This window comes from Globicephala melas, chromosome 18 (genome assembly GCF_963455315.2).
Source record: "Globicephala melas chromosome 18, mGloMel1.2, whole genome shotgun sequence".
Lineage (NCBI taxonomy): Eukaryota > Metazoa > Chordata > Mammalia > Artiodactyla > Delphinidae > Globicephala > Globicephala melas.
The window spans coordinates 4999654-5017554 of NC_083331.1; the positions used below are offsets into that span (position 1 = coordinate 4999654).

Consider the following 17901-nt stretch of genomic DNA (forward strand, 5'->3'; position numbering starts at 1 on the left):
CCTCCTAGGATACGGTAAAAATTTGGTGAGATAATGTATGTGGAAACACTCAGCATAGTTCCCGGCATGGAGCAGTCAGTTACTAAATGTTAGTTAAATCTGCTCTTAACTTCTTTTTTCGTTTGTTTGGATTTTTTATTGCCATATAAAGGACCATCTAACTGGTCTGGACGAAAATAAATAAGTGTTCTAGATGTAACAGGCCAGGTGGAGTGAATATCAGTTTCAATGCCAATTTCAGACAAAGGATACTCATTGAATGGTCAACGTTTTCTACCATTTCTATGAATTTTTCCTCAAATACAGTTTTTTTCATGTATAAATTTAAATGCCATATTTTTAAATATCCCACAAGATTTTTAGATATGACATTGCTATTTTTAAATTGCAGTTACAAATCTTATTTGTCAGTGACAGAATTATAATTCCTTAAAAATCAGAAGTTGTGGGCTTCCCTGGTGGCTCAGTGGTTGAGAGTCCGTCTGCCGATGCAGGGGACACGGGTTCGTGCCCCAGTCTGGGAAGATCCCACATGCCGCAGAGCGGCTGGGCCCGTGAGCCACGGCCGCTGAGCCTGCGTGTCCGGAGCCTGTGCTCCGCGGCGGGAGAGGGCACGGCAGTGAGAGACCCGCGTACCAAAAAAAAAAAAAAAATTAGAAGTTGTATTTACAAGAATGAGCATATCCTTTTTTTTTTCTAGTTGGAACTAACTAAGGAGGAACATAGATTTAAATGGTTGATTGCTCCAGTTAATCGTTGATTCATCAGATCTCCTGACTTGGTGTATATAACCATCTATGTGGTTGGCTTTTTTCTTTTTACCTTTTGACCCCTTGACTCCCCTACCCCTGCCTCTGGCGACCACCAATCTGCTCTCTGTTATCTATGAGCTTGATTTTTTTTTTTTTTTTAGGACTCCACATATAAGTGAGATCATACGGTATCTGTCCTTCTCTGTTGGACTTATTTCACTTAGCGTAACGTCCTCAAGGTCCATCCATGTTGCCACACGTGGCAAGATTTCATTCTTTTTTATGCCTGAATAGTATTCCATTGTATGTGTATACCACAATTTATCCATTCACCCATCAGTGGACACTTAGCTTGTTTCCGTATCTTGGCTGTTGTACATGAAGCTGCAATGAACACGTGGGTGCAGATATCTTTTTGAGTTAGCGTTTTCTTTTTCTTCAGATAAATACCCAGAAGTAGAATTGCTGCATCGTACGGTAGTTCTGTTTTTTAATTTTTTGAGGAAGCTCCATACTGCTTTCCGTAGTGGCTGCACCAATTTACATTCCCACCAACAGTGCACAAGTGTCCCATTTTCTTCACGTCTTCACCAATACATGTTATTTCTTACTTCTCTTATCTTCTTTCCAGCCCTCTGTCCTTAAGAGAGGAGAGATAAGGTGCCCCTACTAACACGAATTAGATTCGTGCAAACTTTGGTAGGGGCAGGCTGCTTTGGGTTTTGGTGTAAGGCAGGACCTCGATCGGGCTGACAGTAGTCATTGGTCCATTTTAATACCTTTTGTGAAAGAATCAGCCTAAAGCTACATCATAAATTCAGATGACTTGACAAGTGGATGAGAAAATATCAGTCACGGTTCTTGCCAGATGAAGAATGTCGAAGGGGATCACTTGTTACTAGGCAGCTCTCCTGATGGAAGTCATTTATCCTGACAACCTTAGTGCCACTTACTGGCTCGGCAGAACTTTCTGAGGGTCAAAGAACTAGTCTGTCAGCATCAGCTCTGCTTTTCCTGAGGAGAGTTGCCATATGCACAGGCCAGCGTGAGATCTGTCGGGTACTGACTGACCTCCTCTCTGGGCATCATATCAGTTCGATTGGCTGTTCCAGCGTTCTGGGGGACCCGGGCTCCTTCCAGTTTTCCAAATCTCCCAACCAAACGGTGTGATTCTTTTCCACACTTTAGTTAGCAGAAACGAAGAAGAGGAAGAGGCATGCCCCCACCCCCTTCAAGCACACTTCCCAGGAGTCGTCTGTGCCATTTCTACCTGGACCCCATTGGCCAGAATTTGGTCTCATGTCTACACCAGCTACAAGGCCAGGAACTCAGTCTTTTTTTCCTCAGTCAGTCACGTGACAGATAAAATCTGAGGTTCTTTTACTACAGAAGAAAGGAAGAACGGATATTGGGGGGCAACTAGCAGCCTCTTCCCAAGAAGGGCGGGAGAAGGATGTTGAAAAGAGAGTAAAAACTGGCAGACAAAGTAAGATGACTCCAGATTTACAAGAGGTGGATCCTGGGAGAACAGGATGGGAAACGCACACTCTCCCACGAGGTGATGAGACAAGCGAGCATTCCTGTTGACACTGCTATTTTTTTTCAACTCTCATAACGGCGGTTCTCAAACTTCTGGGTCTTTAGGATCCTTTACACTCTTGAAAATTACCGAGGACCCCACAGAACTTTTTTACATGGGTTATATCTATCGGTATTTACTGTATTAGAAATTAAAACTGAGCAATTTTAAAGTATTTATTGATTTATTTTAAAAATAATAAACATGTTACACATGTAGATAGTATATTTTTTTATAAAAACAGCTATGTTTGCAAAAATTTACCTATTCAGTAGAGTGGCACTGTTTAATATTTTTGCGAACCTCTTCAATGTCTGGCTTATCAAAGACACCTGGATTTTCCTATCTGCCTCTGCAGTCAATCTGCTGTAATATGTTATTTTGGTTGAAGTCTATGAAGAGACTCTGATTTCACACAGATACGTATTTGGAAAAGGAAGAAGTACTTCAACAGCATTTTCAGAAATTTGTGGTATTCTTTTATACTGCATCAGTACTTGCAAGTAACCTCAGCAAGTGGTCGTTTCTTCACATTCTTTTTAATAATGTGGACTTTTCATATGCTGTTACAGTAAAATCCCTTGGTCTACCTTGCACTTCTCCTGGATCTTCCACTCGTGCATGGTTCTGTAATATCAGGAACTGGTCATCTGGATATTGGTTCGCTGAGTTATGAAGCTCCCCCAAATGTTGACACCTTTCATTATATAATATTTTAAAAACACATTTGTTAACATCACCACTGATCTCACCAGAAAAGTCGTTTAAGCGTTGGGAAACTGTCAAGGTCACTGTTTCCCGAAAGTCTAATTTTCTTTCGTTTGCAAGCTTCAGTTTTATCTCAGCTGTGAATACCGCGAGTTGTTTTCTTTGAAGTGACGGCTCACTTACATCTGAATACCCAGCTAGGTCACCTCGCAACTCAAACAGTCTCGCAGAACTTTTCCTGGAGGCAGCTTTTGGTCCAGCACACCTAACAGGGACGGGCTGTGAAGGGAGGTCTGGTCCAAGGAAACCCATGACTTGCTTCTGCCCACGGTGCTGGGACAAAGAACGCCTTTCCCATCCTGCTCATTCCAGGGGAACACCTGGTTCTACATCTGTTTAAAGAAGTGTGTGTGTGTGTGTGTGTGTGTGTGTGTGTGTGTGTGAATAAAACTTTTAACCACTAATCCAGTGGTTTCCAAATTTACCTGCACATTTGAAACCATCTGAGGAGCTTCCAAAAATACAAGTATCTGTTTCCCACCATCAAAGATTATTAGTTAGGGGTATGGCCTGAGCTTTGGGGTTTTAAAAAGATACCCAGGTGATTCTAAAGTGCACACCAATGTGAAAAACACTATGCTAATCCCTATTTATTAAAAAGAATGATACCAACCTGCTCTGCAGAACTGGGAGCATTCCCACACTCCTCCCAGGAGCAGACAGGTGGCCAGGTGGCCAGCCACAGGAGTCCCAAGACCCATCCCTGTCAAGTGGACAGATACCCCAAAGGAGCAGACAATCGGTCAGTTACTAGCGGGCGATGGTCTGCGTTTCTAAGCATCTCAAAGATCTTCACATTGGCTTTAAAATTTGACACTGAACTAGAGTGAGTGACATTATTTCCTCCTCTTGGATACTGCATGAGAGAGATCTTAAGTGAGGTAGCTGAGCCGTTGCCAGAAAGAGATTGCTGAACTAAAGGAAATGCAACCGGGATGCCGTTTTCTGTAGTGTAAAGAAAGAAACCATTTGGTGCTATATACTTCCTTGGATGTATTTCAGCAAAAGAATCTCTTGAGAAGCTGTTCTTGACAGAAGCCTCAGAGAAGCTGAAATATTGGCCCACGTGACTTCCTTTCAGTCAACATAAAGGAATTTATAAGCACAAATTTCAGAAATTTGCTCAGCTTCCTTGTCTACAAAGCTGCTTTTATTCTGGTCACGTCCACTTCAGCTGACCTTTGCCCAGTATAATGCCTGAGTCCACTCACTGCCTGTATGATTTCAGCCTTAGACGTTGGAGTAGGCGTATGTTTTGGTACCAAAACTTCCAAAGATTGAATTTGACAGAACATGATTTTTCAGTTTTCTTTACCCAGTTGTTTTGAGGGGAGTGGCATTTTGGGTGCTCTTCTCTTTGGCTTGGGGTCAATCTGGTGGTAAGGGGGAGCACCACCTACATTTCCTTCCATTTTACATATCAGCTTTTGATTACTGGGAAGCAGATCATTGCCGCAGTGTCCACTGAGGCACGTGGTGTCTTTATTCGTTTGAAGATTCGCTCAGTACCAGTCGGGGTATTAAGGGGCCAGGCACAGGCAGCGGTACAGAAGCCTCACACAAAACACCGCCCCTGAAGTTGCTCACGCACAGGTGCACGTGGACAGGCCTGCAGCTGAGCACCAGACCACATGCTGGAACCAGCGGGGAAGGCAGGGAGGGCTCGAGTTGCAGCCTGACTCGTGGGTGAGGCTCCCGGCAGTATTTCAGGGCCGCGGAGATCCAGAGCCTTTACTTTCCAGTTAAAGAATGTGGAGCCCAAAGAGGTTTCCTAAGTCCTGGTTAACTGCTGATGGGACCAGCACGGATCCTTCTTGTCTAGAGCCTCCCTCTGTGGTTACTGTCAGCACACAGCGCTGTGTGTCCTGCCCCTGCTTCCCACGTTCACATCCCCTTCCTGTCTGCTTATGAAAGTGGATCCGGGAGCCCTGAATGAGCTCTCGTTGGCTTACACGGCTACAGAAACGACCTGTCCTACAGAGGGAGCAGGGGGCCAGGGATCGTGCCCTGCCCATCCCAGGGCCCCGCTACTCACACCCCCGCCTCTGACCCTCGCCTGGTCACACCTTCTCTTCCTCCTGGCCATCTCCTAAAGAGCATCAGACAGGTAGCCTGGTATTCATTTTTGCTGCAGGACCTAGCATAGTGCCTTACATATGAAAGATTCTCAGATGTTTGAAAATAAATACTGCAGATATATATGTACACGTATGTCAATGATTTTTCATTACTTTTGGGTGTAGTGGTGGAGACGGAGCATACCGAAAACCTGCCTCAGGCCTCAGGCCTGTTGTGTGCAGTGTAATTAAGGATTAACAGTGTCGCTGTGGGGATTAGAACACTATAAAAGACCTTCTCAGATGGCTAAGGCATTTGATTGCCAAAGTATCACCCGTGGCTTTGGTGATCGTGGCGTGTTAAACAAGATGAGCTGTAACCAACCACAGCATCAGATCAAAAGTATTACCTGGGGAAAAAAAAAAAAAAAAGTATTACCTGGTTCCTTGGAGTGTTGGAAGTATAGTTGTGCTTCTTCCTGTGGCTGTTACTTTCGACGTACATCCGTGATCATGCAAAGCAATGTGCAGAATGGAAGATAAGATGCCGTTTGCTGGCGTGGAAAGGGCTCTGGCCGTAGAATAAAGGAATGAATCGGGGCGCAGTGCACTGAACCCGGCTTCCACGATCCCAAGGCTCTATTTCCCTAAACAGAAGAAGAGGAACCATAGTTTCCCACAGCCTGATGTACTTCACGAATCTCCAAGTCACGTGTGTGCAGGGAGTTTGGTGCCTTTGTTCTTGTCTGTGTCAGACTCACCTGGGCTCCTGCATGGCCAGCGCTCTTAGCCGACTTAGATCTGCTTCTAGGAGTCTGTCCCAAACGGAGCAGCCCCGGCGGCCAGCGTGCTGACAGCTTTTCACCTGCGGTTTCCTTCCCTGCCTGCTCTGGGCCATCTGCTTACTCCACAGGTGCCTTTCTCTCATCTGCTCCTTCTGTCCCAGCTGGAATGGTGCTGGGAAGGCGGACCCTGGTTCCAATCCCAGCTCCACGTCCTTCCGGCTTGGGAGCCTGGATAAGGTGCTTTGCCTCTTGTGCATCTGTAAGAGGGGAGACGGTGGAGAGATGAAGTGAGGCGTTGGTAACGTAAGGGCACAGGGAACTGCTCGTCAGTGTCAGCAACACCGCTGTCGTCGTTCTTATTGGCTAGTGGTCATGTGTCACTATTTGAGGGGTCACATTCATGAAACTGCTTTAGACACAAACGTGGCAGGTCTGTATCTGCAGAATGTTAGCTATTACTACCTCTGTCCTTCAGCAGCAGAGAGACAGAAGTATGAAAATCAGAAAGAAAAAGAAACTGCATTTATCTTTCCCCTTCTGTTCTCTAGATTTGTTTTATAATTTACTGGTTTTCATAAGTCGAGTATGATACCTGTGGGGAGAAAGAGCCTCATTTTTGCAAATGACAGTTACACAGCGTTACACAGTGTGCCTACTCGAGAAGAAGGGAAAGAAGACTGAAAAGCGTAGAGCCCTGGCCTCGGCCCGTCTTAATCTCTCCCGTGGCGGGCGGAGCCCTTCATCTCAGCCTCTGGGCTCACAGCTTTGAAAGCGAAGGGACTCGCTTCACTTGTCAGGTTTCACGTGGATAGGATGCCAGCTCCTGAGTCTGACAGTGCTGTCATGGGTACTTTTAGAGCAGTTTTAACCAGTCTCATTCTCTTTAGGGTTTTATATCCATTTATGTTGTTAGCACCTTAAATCTGGCTCTTCCCACATGAGCGAGTAGAACGTTCTAAAATCAAAAATGAACCCAAAACAAAAATAACTAGCCAGCATGAGAAAGTCAACAGAGCTGGGGTCAGAGTTCCACAGGAAAGCAGCTGCCCATCCTGTGGCCTCCTGTGGTCCCCACCCCACATCCTTGGGCGCGGCCAGGGACAAAGCCGGTACAGACCCACCCAGCAGCCAGGCCTGTGCCCGTGCCGCAGGGCTCAGGCTTTTGCCTTGATGCTGGTATAAAGAAGGCTTTAGGGCGGCTGAGGATCTAACGCTAGCTTATTGTGTCATCTCAAATACAGAATAACATGGCACTAAAAGAGAGCTGAGAAACAAGGAGACAGAGAGCAATGAAATAATTTCCTAATTTGATAAAGGAGAGGAGGGTCACTTTCTGAAGGGCCAACATATAGAACGTGCGCGAAGAAACTCAAAAGTGGAAGGACCTTCGAGATCACCCACTTACGCCAGCCTCCAGTGTTATTTATACCCGAGGACCATCTACAAACAGAGTCTATAGACCATTAGGAAAGGCAAATTATAAGCTGAGAGGTACTACCCAGTAGCCCACTAACTCTGATATCAATGGAGAATTGAGATATCCTGGAAGGTGAAACTTGCAGATACAGAAGTTTAACCATCTGAAGTACCGAAACTTTAAAGTTGTAACCATTTTTATGAACATTTCTGTAAAACATCTTATTCGTTTCTTCCTGATGGCTCAGGTTCTTTTCATTTTTTAATCATTTTTTTCATGGAGAAACATCAGACATTCTTCTCTGTTCTTGATTAACTTATTATCCCAGGTGACTTGAGACTTAGCTGTCTTGAGTTTCCATCACGGAAAGATCCCTGATGTATTAACTTGAGTGCTATATATATTCTTTTTCATGAAGGGAGAGTGAAGAGTAATAATATGGGTCCACAATCCCTTGTTTAAAGCCCCTGGATCCAGATATGTTTCTAAATTTAGATATTTTCACATTTTAGATAGGTGCTATAGCCCAGACAGCGTGCACAGCAAATACCCTAGTGGTACTTGTTCAACACGTGATCATTTCCTCAGCAAAGCATAGGAACGCTTCCCTCAAACGGGATACAGAGTAGAAAGAAGGGCCCAGCGTCAGGTTAGGCCAGGTCTGGTTGCCAAACGAGTTGTCATATCAGAAAAAGAACTTGGGGGCTTCCCTGGTGGCGCAGTGGTTGAGAGTCCATCTGCCGGCGCAGGGGACACGGGTTCGTGGCCTGGTCTAGGAAGATCCCACGTGCCGCGGAGCGGCTGGGCCCGTGAGCCATGGCCGCTGAGCCTGCGTGTCTGGAGCCTGTGCTCCACAATGGGAGAGGCCGCAACAGTGAGAGGCCCGCGTACCGCAAAAAAAAAAAAAGAATAAAGCCATTAAAAATCAGCAGAGAGGACTTCCCTGGTGGCACAGTGGTTAAGAATCCACCTGCCAATGCAGGGGACACGGGTTCGATCCCTGGTCCGGGAAGATCCCCACATGCCGCAGAGCAACTAAGCCCCTGTGCCACAACTGCTGAGCCAGTGCTCTAGAGCCCGTGCGCCACAGCTACTGAGCCTTCGTGCCGCAACTACTGAAGCCCGCACGCTTAGAGCCCGTGCTCCCCAACAGGAGAAGCCACTGCAATGAGAAGCCCACGTACCGCAAAAAAAAAAAAAAAAAAAAGAAGAACTTGGTTTTCCAATTTTGGAATTATGCATAAGAAATCATAGCCCCATAGGTAACATTCATTGAAGAGTTACCATGTGCCAGGCCCTGTGCTAAGAGCTTTGTGCATTATCTCATTAGACCCTTGCAATAGGTGGATACTTCTATTGCTTCCATTTGCAAATAGAAAAGCGAGGCACAGAGGCATTAAGTAACTTGCCCACCGTCACAGAGCGAATGGAGTCGGAGGAGTAGGCCGCGCACTGAGCTAACCTTTACCAAGCGCTGGTTGCGCGTCAGGCATTGTCCTGAGCACATTCTCCCTCCTTTGATCGGCATCCGGTCCCCTAAAACAGTCACTACTGTCCCCACTTAATAGATGAGAGACAACAGGGAGATTATTTAACATGCCCAAGGTCTGGCCTAAGAGACAGTATGATTCCAGAGCACGTGTGTATACTGTGTTGTACGACTTTGTAGCCGTAGGACAACTGGCGGTGAGCTTCCGCAAAATTCATGACCACGTTATAGGCCAGAGCTGCTCTCTGCCAGGGACTTCCTCACGTTCAGCATTGATGTTACTCTCCTTATGCTTGAATACATTCAGTGCAGATTTTATACTTTCTTTATATGGAATCATTTGCCACGTGTCCGTTCACATCTGCCCTCAACTGCTCCCCCCCCGGCCCCCCAATCTCGTTGTCCTGCCTCATTTATCAGTGGAGCGTGGGTGAGCACTTGTCACCATTTCTAAAATGTGTCCTGGCGTATCTGGGGGAGCCGCTTTCATACCTCCTTCCCCACCCCTCCCCCCACCCAAGTAAACCAAGTTCTCTCCAAGCCACGCTTGACTTTTCACCTTGAAGGTGGACACAACCTAGGCACAACCAGCATTAAAACTCGCATCTTCGATGTGAAAAAGTGATGTAAAGGCCGGTTTTCTGTGGACTTCGTTCCAGAACACCACCTCATTCCACGCTAGCTTCTGGTCCCTGTGTTGAGTCGGCGGGTTACACGAGCGGCGGGGAGCTAGGGGTGCTTCCTCCGACGTGGTCCCCACTCACAGCATGAACCCTGCCGGTCTCTAGCCCAGGAGGAGCTCTGTCATCTCAGGCAAGCACATGGTGCTGGAGATGATCTCACGTGGAAGATGGCAAAATGCAGTTGAATGCGCCAGCAGTTTCCAAAGGTTTGAATATCTTGGGTTACTGTCCCATCTGGCAGTAATGACCTTCTTTCTTTGTTTAATCCAGACAAGAAGTGACCAGTTTTACCAGCGCTGACGACCCACTGCCCTGACAAGGCCCCAGAATTCTCCCGTAGCTGGCTGTTTTGCACCAGCCGTTTCTAGTCCGCCCCATCCAAGGGAGAGCGGTGCTCCGTTGCTCACGAACATGATTAGCTGCTACAGTAAGCCCTGGCCACAGCTGGCAAAGAGGGGCACCTGGGCTCTTCGTGTTCCGCATTGAAGGGCAGTCCCTTCCCGCAGGCTGGCGGAGTTATGCCGCTCTGTGACACACGCGTGTGTCGTGCTCTTCTGAACCTCTGCTGAGCTTGCCAATGCGGTGGTCCAGGTGTCGTCAGCCACTCAGTGCCTGGATGCACTGATGATCCTGTAAAGTCACTGAGGTCAGAGCCTGGCCATCCCTCCCAACTGCACAGGTGTCCTGAGCCTGTCCCTCTGGGAGGTACACGTGGCTGTGCCTGGGGGCCCCTGAGGAGCGTCATGCTGGCGCGCTTTTCCGGAAGCTCGGCCTCCCCCAGCCTCACACGCAGAACCGTGGGTTTTCTCTGCTCTCTGTTGTTGCCTTTCTTCTTTGCTCACCACTGTGGCTTCTGAACTTCAGCAGTAAAAACCAAACCTCCGGTGCCGTCCCCACCCAGCGTTCCCACTGCTTCTGCTGCCCCCTGCGTCCTTTCCTCCCTGAGTCCGTCTCCTCACCGCCGCTCATTCCCCGTCACTCCTCCCAGCCTGAGCGTTAAGCACACCAGCACGTGGGCGCACACACCACTTGAGACCTCGCGGGTACTTTCTCTCCATGCAGGCTCAAGAGCTGCTTATTCGCAGCAGGAGCCATTTTCTTTTCTTTTTTTCCTTTTTTTTTTTTTTTTTTTGCGGTACGCGGGCCTCTCACTGCTGTGGCCTCTCCCGTTGCGGAGCACAGGCTCCGGACGCGCAGGCTCAGTGGCCATGGCTCACGGGCCCAGCCACTCCGCGGCATGTGGGATCCTCCCGGACCGGGGCACGAACCCGTGTCCCCTCCATCGGCAGGCGGACTCTCAACCACTGCGCCACCAGGGAAGCCCCTTTCCTCCTCCTTTTACTAACAGATTCAGTGCCATTCTGACTGTCTGAGGTGGTCTGACCTCTATAACAGGGACACTTGGCTGGTGACCCCTTACATGTCTCTTCCACGAGAAAATCACTGCAGTGGGGCTGCTGGTGGGTTGCTTTTGAGTTTTGTGTGGGATTCTCCTTGAATCAAAGTCTGATACAAAGATGGAGATTACAGAATACTACATTCAGTTTTATTTACTACCAGCCACCCTGAGTAACATGATGTGGACCAATTAGCATCCTCCTTGGCTCAAGGCCAAGAGAAGTATTCAGGTTTTCATCCGTGTGGGGTTTTCTTTTCTAAAATGAAAGGTTTACTACACCTGAAAAATAAAACAAATACTGACTATATAAATATACCTAAACATGTAAATTAACGATTTAACCAGTTACATCCTTCCTCCTGGGTGCACTTGACTCAGGGAGCCCCTGAAATGTACACTGCACAGAAATTCACCCAGAGGGTAGATGTGTGAACAGCGCTCTGGGGCAGAGCACAGACTCTGAAACAGAAGGTCCTGAAATAGAAACTTTAGGTTTTTTGGAGGGTAAAAGGTGATTATCGCATTTAATAGATTCTTTAGATATTTTATTTCTAGAGTAGATCATATAGCTCCAGTATTCAAGATATAGCAAGGTGTCCTTTTTTTGTTCCTCAGGGAGGGACTGATCCTTCTTCTTTGATATTTGAAAACAAGCCACCATAAATGTAACTAAAAGTGCAGATTCTAGTCAAATCAGGCATTTATGGTGTAAGGAGATATTATTAAATGACTCAGGTAATTTGGGTTGTGGTCAACACCTATACATAACATTGTGGTACCTGTTGGGAAAGTTAGTCCCAACAAGGAAGAAAGGGTTAAAGTCTTCAGATGAGGTCCAGCCAGTCTGTGTCCAGAATTCTAAGTGTCTTGGGTTTTCCCCCCTGTGCCCAGAGTTTACACTAGGTGGCATGCAAGGAAAGCTAAACAAATTCAGAAAGTCGACTTTGTGGAAGCAGTTCTTTGGGACTTGCCACGATCGGAGGGTTCAGCTTTGGAGCCAGTGTTTGATTTGTGGTTGTTTTTTCCCCCAGGATGAAGTGTCCTCTTGTTGGTACAAATAAAAGATTTCTAATTAACACAATTAAGAACACGCTGCCCTCCCAGAAAGAGCAAGACCAAGAACAAAAAGAGGGCAGTGAGGAACCTGCGAAAAGCCAGGACCAGAAGGAGGGAAGCCGGCAGAAGCACAGAACCCACCCATACAAGCACAGGGTCCACGCTCGGGGCCCTGCCCGTCATTCTCCGCCGGGGAAGCGGCGCAGCCCGGAGAAGTCCCAGAAGCGATCCAGCAAGCGGTGAGGCAGGGACGCAGGGTGAGCGCGACCATCCCAGCACCCGGGCCTGGGCTGGTGCAGAGACGGGGCTGAGGACGGGCCCGCGCTGGCAGCGCAAACACCCAAGAGGGATTTTCCAGCAGGGCCGCTGTCGTGACAGCGGAAGATCACCTGAGGCTCCGAGGAAAGAGTTCAAAGGGAACGCTCTGAAGACGCCTTGGCAAGTTTAAGCTGCTTCAGCGGTGTAGTATACATACGTATTGATTTTATTCTGTCTTGTTTGGAAGTTGGTTTCAAAATAAATCTTAAAAGTTTTCAGAGATTATTAAAACTAGTTCCACTTATTTTTTGGTGTGCTGCCCTCGTGACCCTTTCTCAGAATTTCTCAAAAAATTAAACACTTGTAAATCCTATACTTCATTTTTTTGGGTGACAAATTTAAGTTTTAGAAATCTGGCCAGTAACCATATTTATGAAAAGGGCTAGAAATTGACCACGAAGCTCTGATAGCACCGCACCTGTGGTCCTTTAAGTAAACAATGTAGGAAAATCTCCAAATCCTCTTGAATTCATGCTCCCTGTCAATAACCAGAGGTTCAAAAACTGTCTCTGTGGTTTCCGTGTGCACTCTCAAACTCATTCCTGAGACAGAGCAGTTTTTCTACATTTAATTTTGGGGGGGAATGTGTACGTTTTAAGTGGTGCTTTTAAAAGAACCTTCAAAAGTTAAAGTGAACATGATTTTCGTGCTATGTCTAAAGACGTACGATGCCACTCTTAGTATAGTTGTTTCAGAAATCTGAATTTTCAATAAAAGTGTGTTTACCATGCCTTTTTTCGTTTTTTCAATATCGGCGTGGCTCTCTTCTAACATACAATTATAAACCTCTCAAACCTGTATTCTTCCTTGCATTCTCAGGAAAATGTCACCAAGCACCCTCTTCCCCCATCCACAAAAGGAGGAAGAATCTCTCTGTCCATACCCCACCCCCAATCTTCCAAAGCGTCTGAGCTTATGCCTGGCCGCTCCCAGATGATCACTCAACGCAGCCCCACTCCCTGCTTCCTGGCAGCCGAGAAAAAACCCTTTCTAAGCACTAGAAAGGAGCACATCCGCAAAGCTAGCTTTGGGGTGCTGGACGGACGCGTACCGCTCCCCCCGCCGAGCTGCTGTGCCACACCTGCTCAGTCTGCTTGGAGCCGAAAGCTCAGGGGCACAAGCCCAGAGCCTGCCCACTCTGCGCACCCTTCTCCCCCAGACCCCGGCCTCACCCCATGACTTGGTACAAACACCCTTTCCTTTCAGACATTCCAGAGGAATCATCTGGCTCATGTGACTGTAATCCACAACCAGTGACGCATTAGCCTGTATCACTTGTGCTAAAATTCGAAATGTTTTGTATTTAAATATCTATTCGAAACAGCCCAGAGTTGTGGTTTTAAACATTCTTGTTCTAATTAAGTAAAATAAGACTGGTCTGTATCATCTGTCTATGTGCTCTGTGTTTAGAGCACACTGGCAAGCTCATTATTCCTAAAAGAGGGGGATGATTATAACGAGCATATTCTTCCACTCAGAAGTCAAGGAAGCGCCTTGGCCTCATCACACGTACCTTTCTCAGACAATCGTGGTAAAGGACAAGTGTTCCACAAAACCATTTTCCCTTTAAGATCCACTGTCCCACTTGTGAAATTTTTCTTAGAATCTTTAAAACTTTCATCACAAGCAGCCATGGTTTCCTGTGTTTAAATGTCAAAAGCAAATCATTCCTCTGTGTTCCATATGTATACAGTGGATATCAGGGAGGGGCTGGTCCTGAGACGCAAACCCAGCCACCTCCTGCGTCTGCGGGGAACACACGGGCACGGCAGCACCGTACTAAGAGATCATCCAGCCCAGGACAGAAGGTGGAGGGGGTTGAATCTCAGCCCCCCTCTGCCACTGGCTCACTGTAGGGCCTCCTCTGGGCCACTTCTCTGCACGGCATCATCCTCATCTGCAAACTAGGATGTTTGCACTGGGACTTCCCAGGTGGTCCAGTGGTTAGGACTCCACTTCCACTGCAGGGGACCCAGGTTCGATCCCTGGTCGGGGAACTAAGATTCCACATGCCACACGGTACGGCCAAAAATAAAAAAGTAAATAAATAAAATAAGGTGTTTGTGCTGAGTCTCTGGTTTTGAAACAAGTAGAGGCAGAAGTGCATGTTCGGCCCTAAGCTTAGGAACTGCATTGCTTGCTTCCACTAGAAAGCGGCAGGAGTTAAACCTAAGTGCAAGCTAGCACAATTCGTTTACTGTTTTACCTCATTTTAGAAAACATCATCTCCAAGAAAGTAAATGAGAAGCCACGGTCTCTGCCATGTCCCGTCACCTACTGGTGGCCAGTCTTTCTGAACAGCTCATACATGGAGGGAGAGGGAGCCAGGGTGGGTAGTTTTCCCGAGAGCAGGCTACGTACTGAGGACTTCTCCTCAGGCCTGATTCTGGAAGGTGGCCGTGGAGTTTTTAATTTCTCTGTGATTTTTTTGGGGGGTGGGGGGCGAGGGGTGGATAGATCTGCCTCAGATCTACTAGGTGGAATTTACCATTCTGTCATTGATTATCGATGTGACTTAACGTGGCATTTACATGTTTATATTATTACATCATATCTGTCACTGCGAGAAGTCTTGCCACTGTCTTTGGATCATAAAGAATATCTGGTAGGTAATCAGTGCTTGTTGAATAGACGTTACCTGAGGTGAACCTCAGATAAAGTGAAGCCTAGCCACTTTCCTAAGGAGCATTAAACCCACAAGGTATCGCAGGCTATACGGGAACCCGCGTGGACAACACCATTCATTGTCTGTCACCTATGGGCAAACATCGTGGGGCCCTTTTTCCCCAGCTTGCTGAGATATCCAGTATTTGATATATAACACTGTACACTTAAGGTATACAATATGATGATTTGACAGAAGTACATATTGCAAAGTGATTATCACAATAAGGTTGGTTAACACAGTCATTACCTGAGTTACCATTTTGTGTGTGCGCGGTGAGAAAGTTAAGATACGCCTTTTTTTTTTTTTTTTTGCGGTACGCAGGCCTCTCACTGCTGTGGCCTCTCCCGCTGCGGAGCACAGGCTCCGGACGCGCAGGCTCAGCGGCCATGGCTCACGGGCCCAGCTGCTCCGCGGCACGCGGGATCCTTCCGGACCGGGGCATGAACCCGCGCCCCCCGCATCGGCAGGCGGACTCTCAACCACTGTGCCACCAGGGAAGCCCAAGATACGCCTTTTAAAACCCCGTGTCCACGTGGTTATCTTACAACGCTATGAAGAAGATGCCATCACTCCCATTACAAATAAGGAAACCAAGGAGAGGTTTAAAGTTTGCCCAAGGTCATGGGAGTGGCAGAAATCCTATTGGAAGCCAGGACTGTCTGAATCAAAAACCTATATTCTTTCTTCTACCTTATGCTGAACTTGATCCAAACTCAGCTCCCTCAAAACACAGGACTAGGATGTCTCAACGCACTTATGTCCCAAGGATTGCCAGTTTAAGAGCCTAAAGAATTTTTATAACCAATGCATTTCACTGGTTAAAATTTACTCCCGAGGGGATCTGAATGCAGAAGCCCTGTGGCAGGGAACATTTGCGCTGGAGCAGCGTCTCTGTGGGCCAGTTTAGACAGCCGTCTAAATCCAAGAGAAAAACTCTTACCCTTCCGTGCTTCCGCGGTTAAACAGCAGCCCACAGACTATAACGAGGGGACACTAAACTCTGCATGTGAAGCACATATTTTAGGTTACTTCACATTTAACCTCGTCTTTTTTCCACCCACAATAGCACGGTTTGGGAGTTAAAAAGTCTTAGAGGGGCTTTCCTGGTGGCGCAGTGGTTAAGAATCCACCTGCCAATGCAGGGGACACGGGTTCAAGCCCCGGTCCGGGAAGATCCCACATGCCGGGGAGTAACTAAGCCCGTGCACCACAACTACTGAGTCTGCGCTCTAGAGCCTGAGAGCCACAACTACTGAGCCCGCGTGCCACAACTACTGAAGCCCGTGAGCCTAGAGCCCGTGCTCTGCAACAAGAGAAGCCACCGCAATGAGAAGCCCACGCACTGCAATGAAGAGTAGTCCCTGCTCACCAAAACTACAGAAAGCCCGCGTGCAGCAACGAAGACCCAACGCAGCCAAAATTAAATTTAAAAAAAAGTCTTAGAGTCAAGGTCTCTGTGGTACTATAAACAACATCCTATGGTCCAAGGAAAGTACACTACCTCTGCCTCTACCTTAGGCCCTGGAAAGGCATGTCTACAGATCATAGATTGAGCCCTGCCACGTGGCTCATCCGAGTATAGAGAATGAGAAGGAGAGTCTGCCGAATGGAAACTCTTGTTCTCAGCGTGGAAAACAACGCCAAGAAGCAGGCGCTCACGCACAGGAACACATTTTAAAGAGTAAGTTAATTAATTAATGTACATTAAACCAGCACGACAACATAGCAAGTAGAATTCAGAGGGATTTTGTAAATAAATCATTTTTATTTGGGTTGCCGTGCCATAAATCTCAGTAGAAGGCCCTGGGCATTATGAAAAGGCCCAATAATAAACATAGATTTAAGAGCATTATTAATAGTTGACTACATGAGCAATTTCTCCCATCTATCTAGCCCTGTATTTTCACCGCTGGCTTATATAACTTATAAAAATTTCCTAAGTGAGACATAAACTCCAGATAGAACATATTTTATAAAATACTGGAGGAAGATGTTTCTCCACCAGGCGAACGTACAGCCTGCCCACGGCGCTGGTCCCCTGTCTCTCCCAAATTGTTTCTTCTCATTAATTCCTCAGGCATAGTCCTCTCAAAATGAACTAGTATACACTGTCCAATTATGAACCTCTATTTACTCCAAATTATAGATCCATCAGTCGGATGGGTAGTCTTTCAAAGTTCGATGTCAGTTTACAAAGGAAAAACAGCAAGACTGGTTTTCAATCCTACAGGGTTTTTAAAAATATTTATTTATCTATCTCTCTATCTATCTATCTATCTTATCTACCTACCTACCTACCTACCTACCCACCCTGGGTCTTAGTTGCCCCACACAGGATCTTCGATGCTGCGAGCAGAATCTTCGTTGCAACATGCAGGATCTTTTTTTAGTTGCGGCATGCGGGATATTTAGTTGCAACATGTGGGATCTAGTTCCCCAACCAGGGATCGAACCCGGGCCCCCCTGCATTGGGAGCCCAGAGTCTTAACCACTGGACACCAGGGAAGTCTCGATCCTATAGGCTTTTTTCTAAAAAAATTAATTAATTATTTATTTATTTTTTGGCCGCGTTGGGTCTTCGTTGCTGCACGTGGGCTCTCTCTAGTTGTGGCGAGTGGGGGCTGCTCTTCGTTGTGGTGCACGGGCTTCTCATTGCGGTGGCTCCTCTTGTTGTGGAGCACGGGCTCCAGGCACACAGGCTCAGTAGCTGTGGCGCACGGGCTTAGTTGCTCCGTGGCACGTGGGGTCTTCCCGGACCAGGGCTCGAAGCCGTGTCCCCTGCATTGGCAGGCGGATTCTTAACCACTGCACCACCAGGGGAGTCTCAGGTTTTTAATCCTATATCCTACATAAAAAACAAAGCATCACTCACTCACTCACTCATTCAGTAAACACTTAGGGAACCAAGCACATATGACAAGCACATGCTT

At 47.1% G+C, this 17901-nt stretch overlaps 2 protein-coding genes across 2 annotated transcripts in view; one reads left to right on the forward strand and one right to left on the reverse strand.

The window, feature by feature from the left end:
- The window catches only part of LOC115866765 (protein POLR1D-like), a 42199-nt gene extending 29172 nt beyond the window's left edge, over nt 1-13027 (forward strand). The window contains exon 3 of the mRNA XM_030882618.2: nt 11961-13027. Within this exon, the coding sequence (XP_030738478.1) occupies nt 11961-12228 (268 nt within the window). The 3' untranslated portion in view covers nt 12229-13027. The remainder of the gene's footprint in view (nt 1-11960) is intronic.
- LNX2 (ligand of numb-protein X 2) overlaps nt 1-17901 on the reverse strand; it is a 164686-nt gene that overhangs the window by 116507 nt on the left and 30278 nt on the right. Inside the window, exons 2-3 of the mRNA XM_060287937.2 lie at nt 5918-6198; nt 5596-5803 (exon numbers count right to left, since the gene is read on the reverse strand). The gene's annotated coding sequence lies outside the window, so the exon portion shown is untranslated. The remainder of the gene's footprint in view (nt 1-5595; nt 5804-5917; nt 6199-17901) is intronic.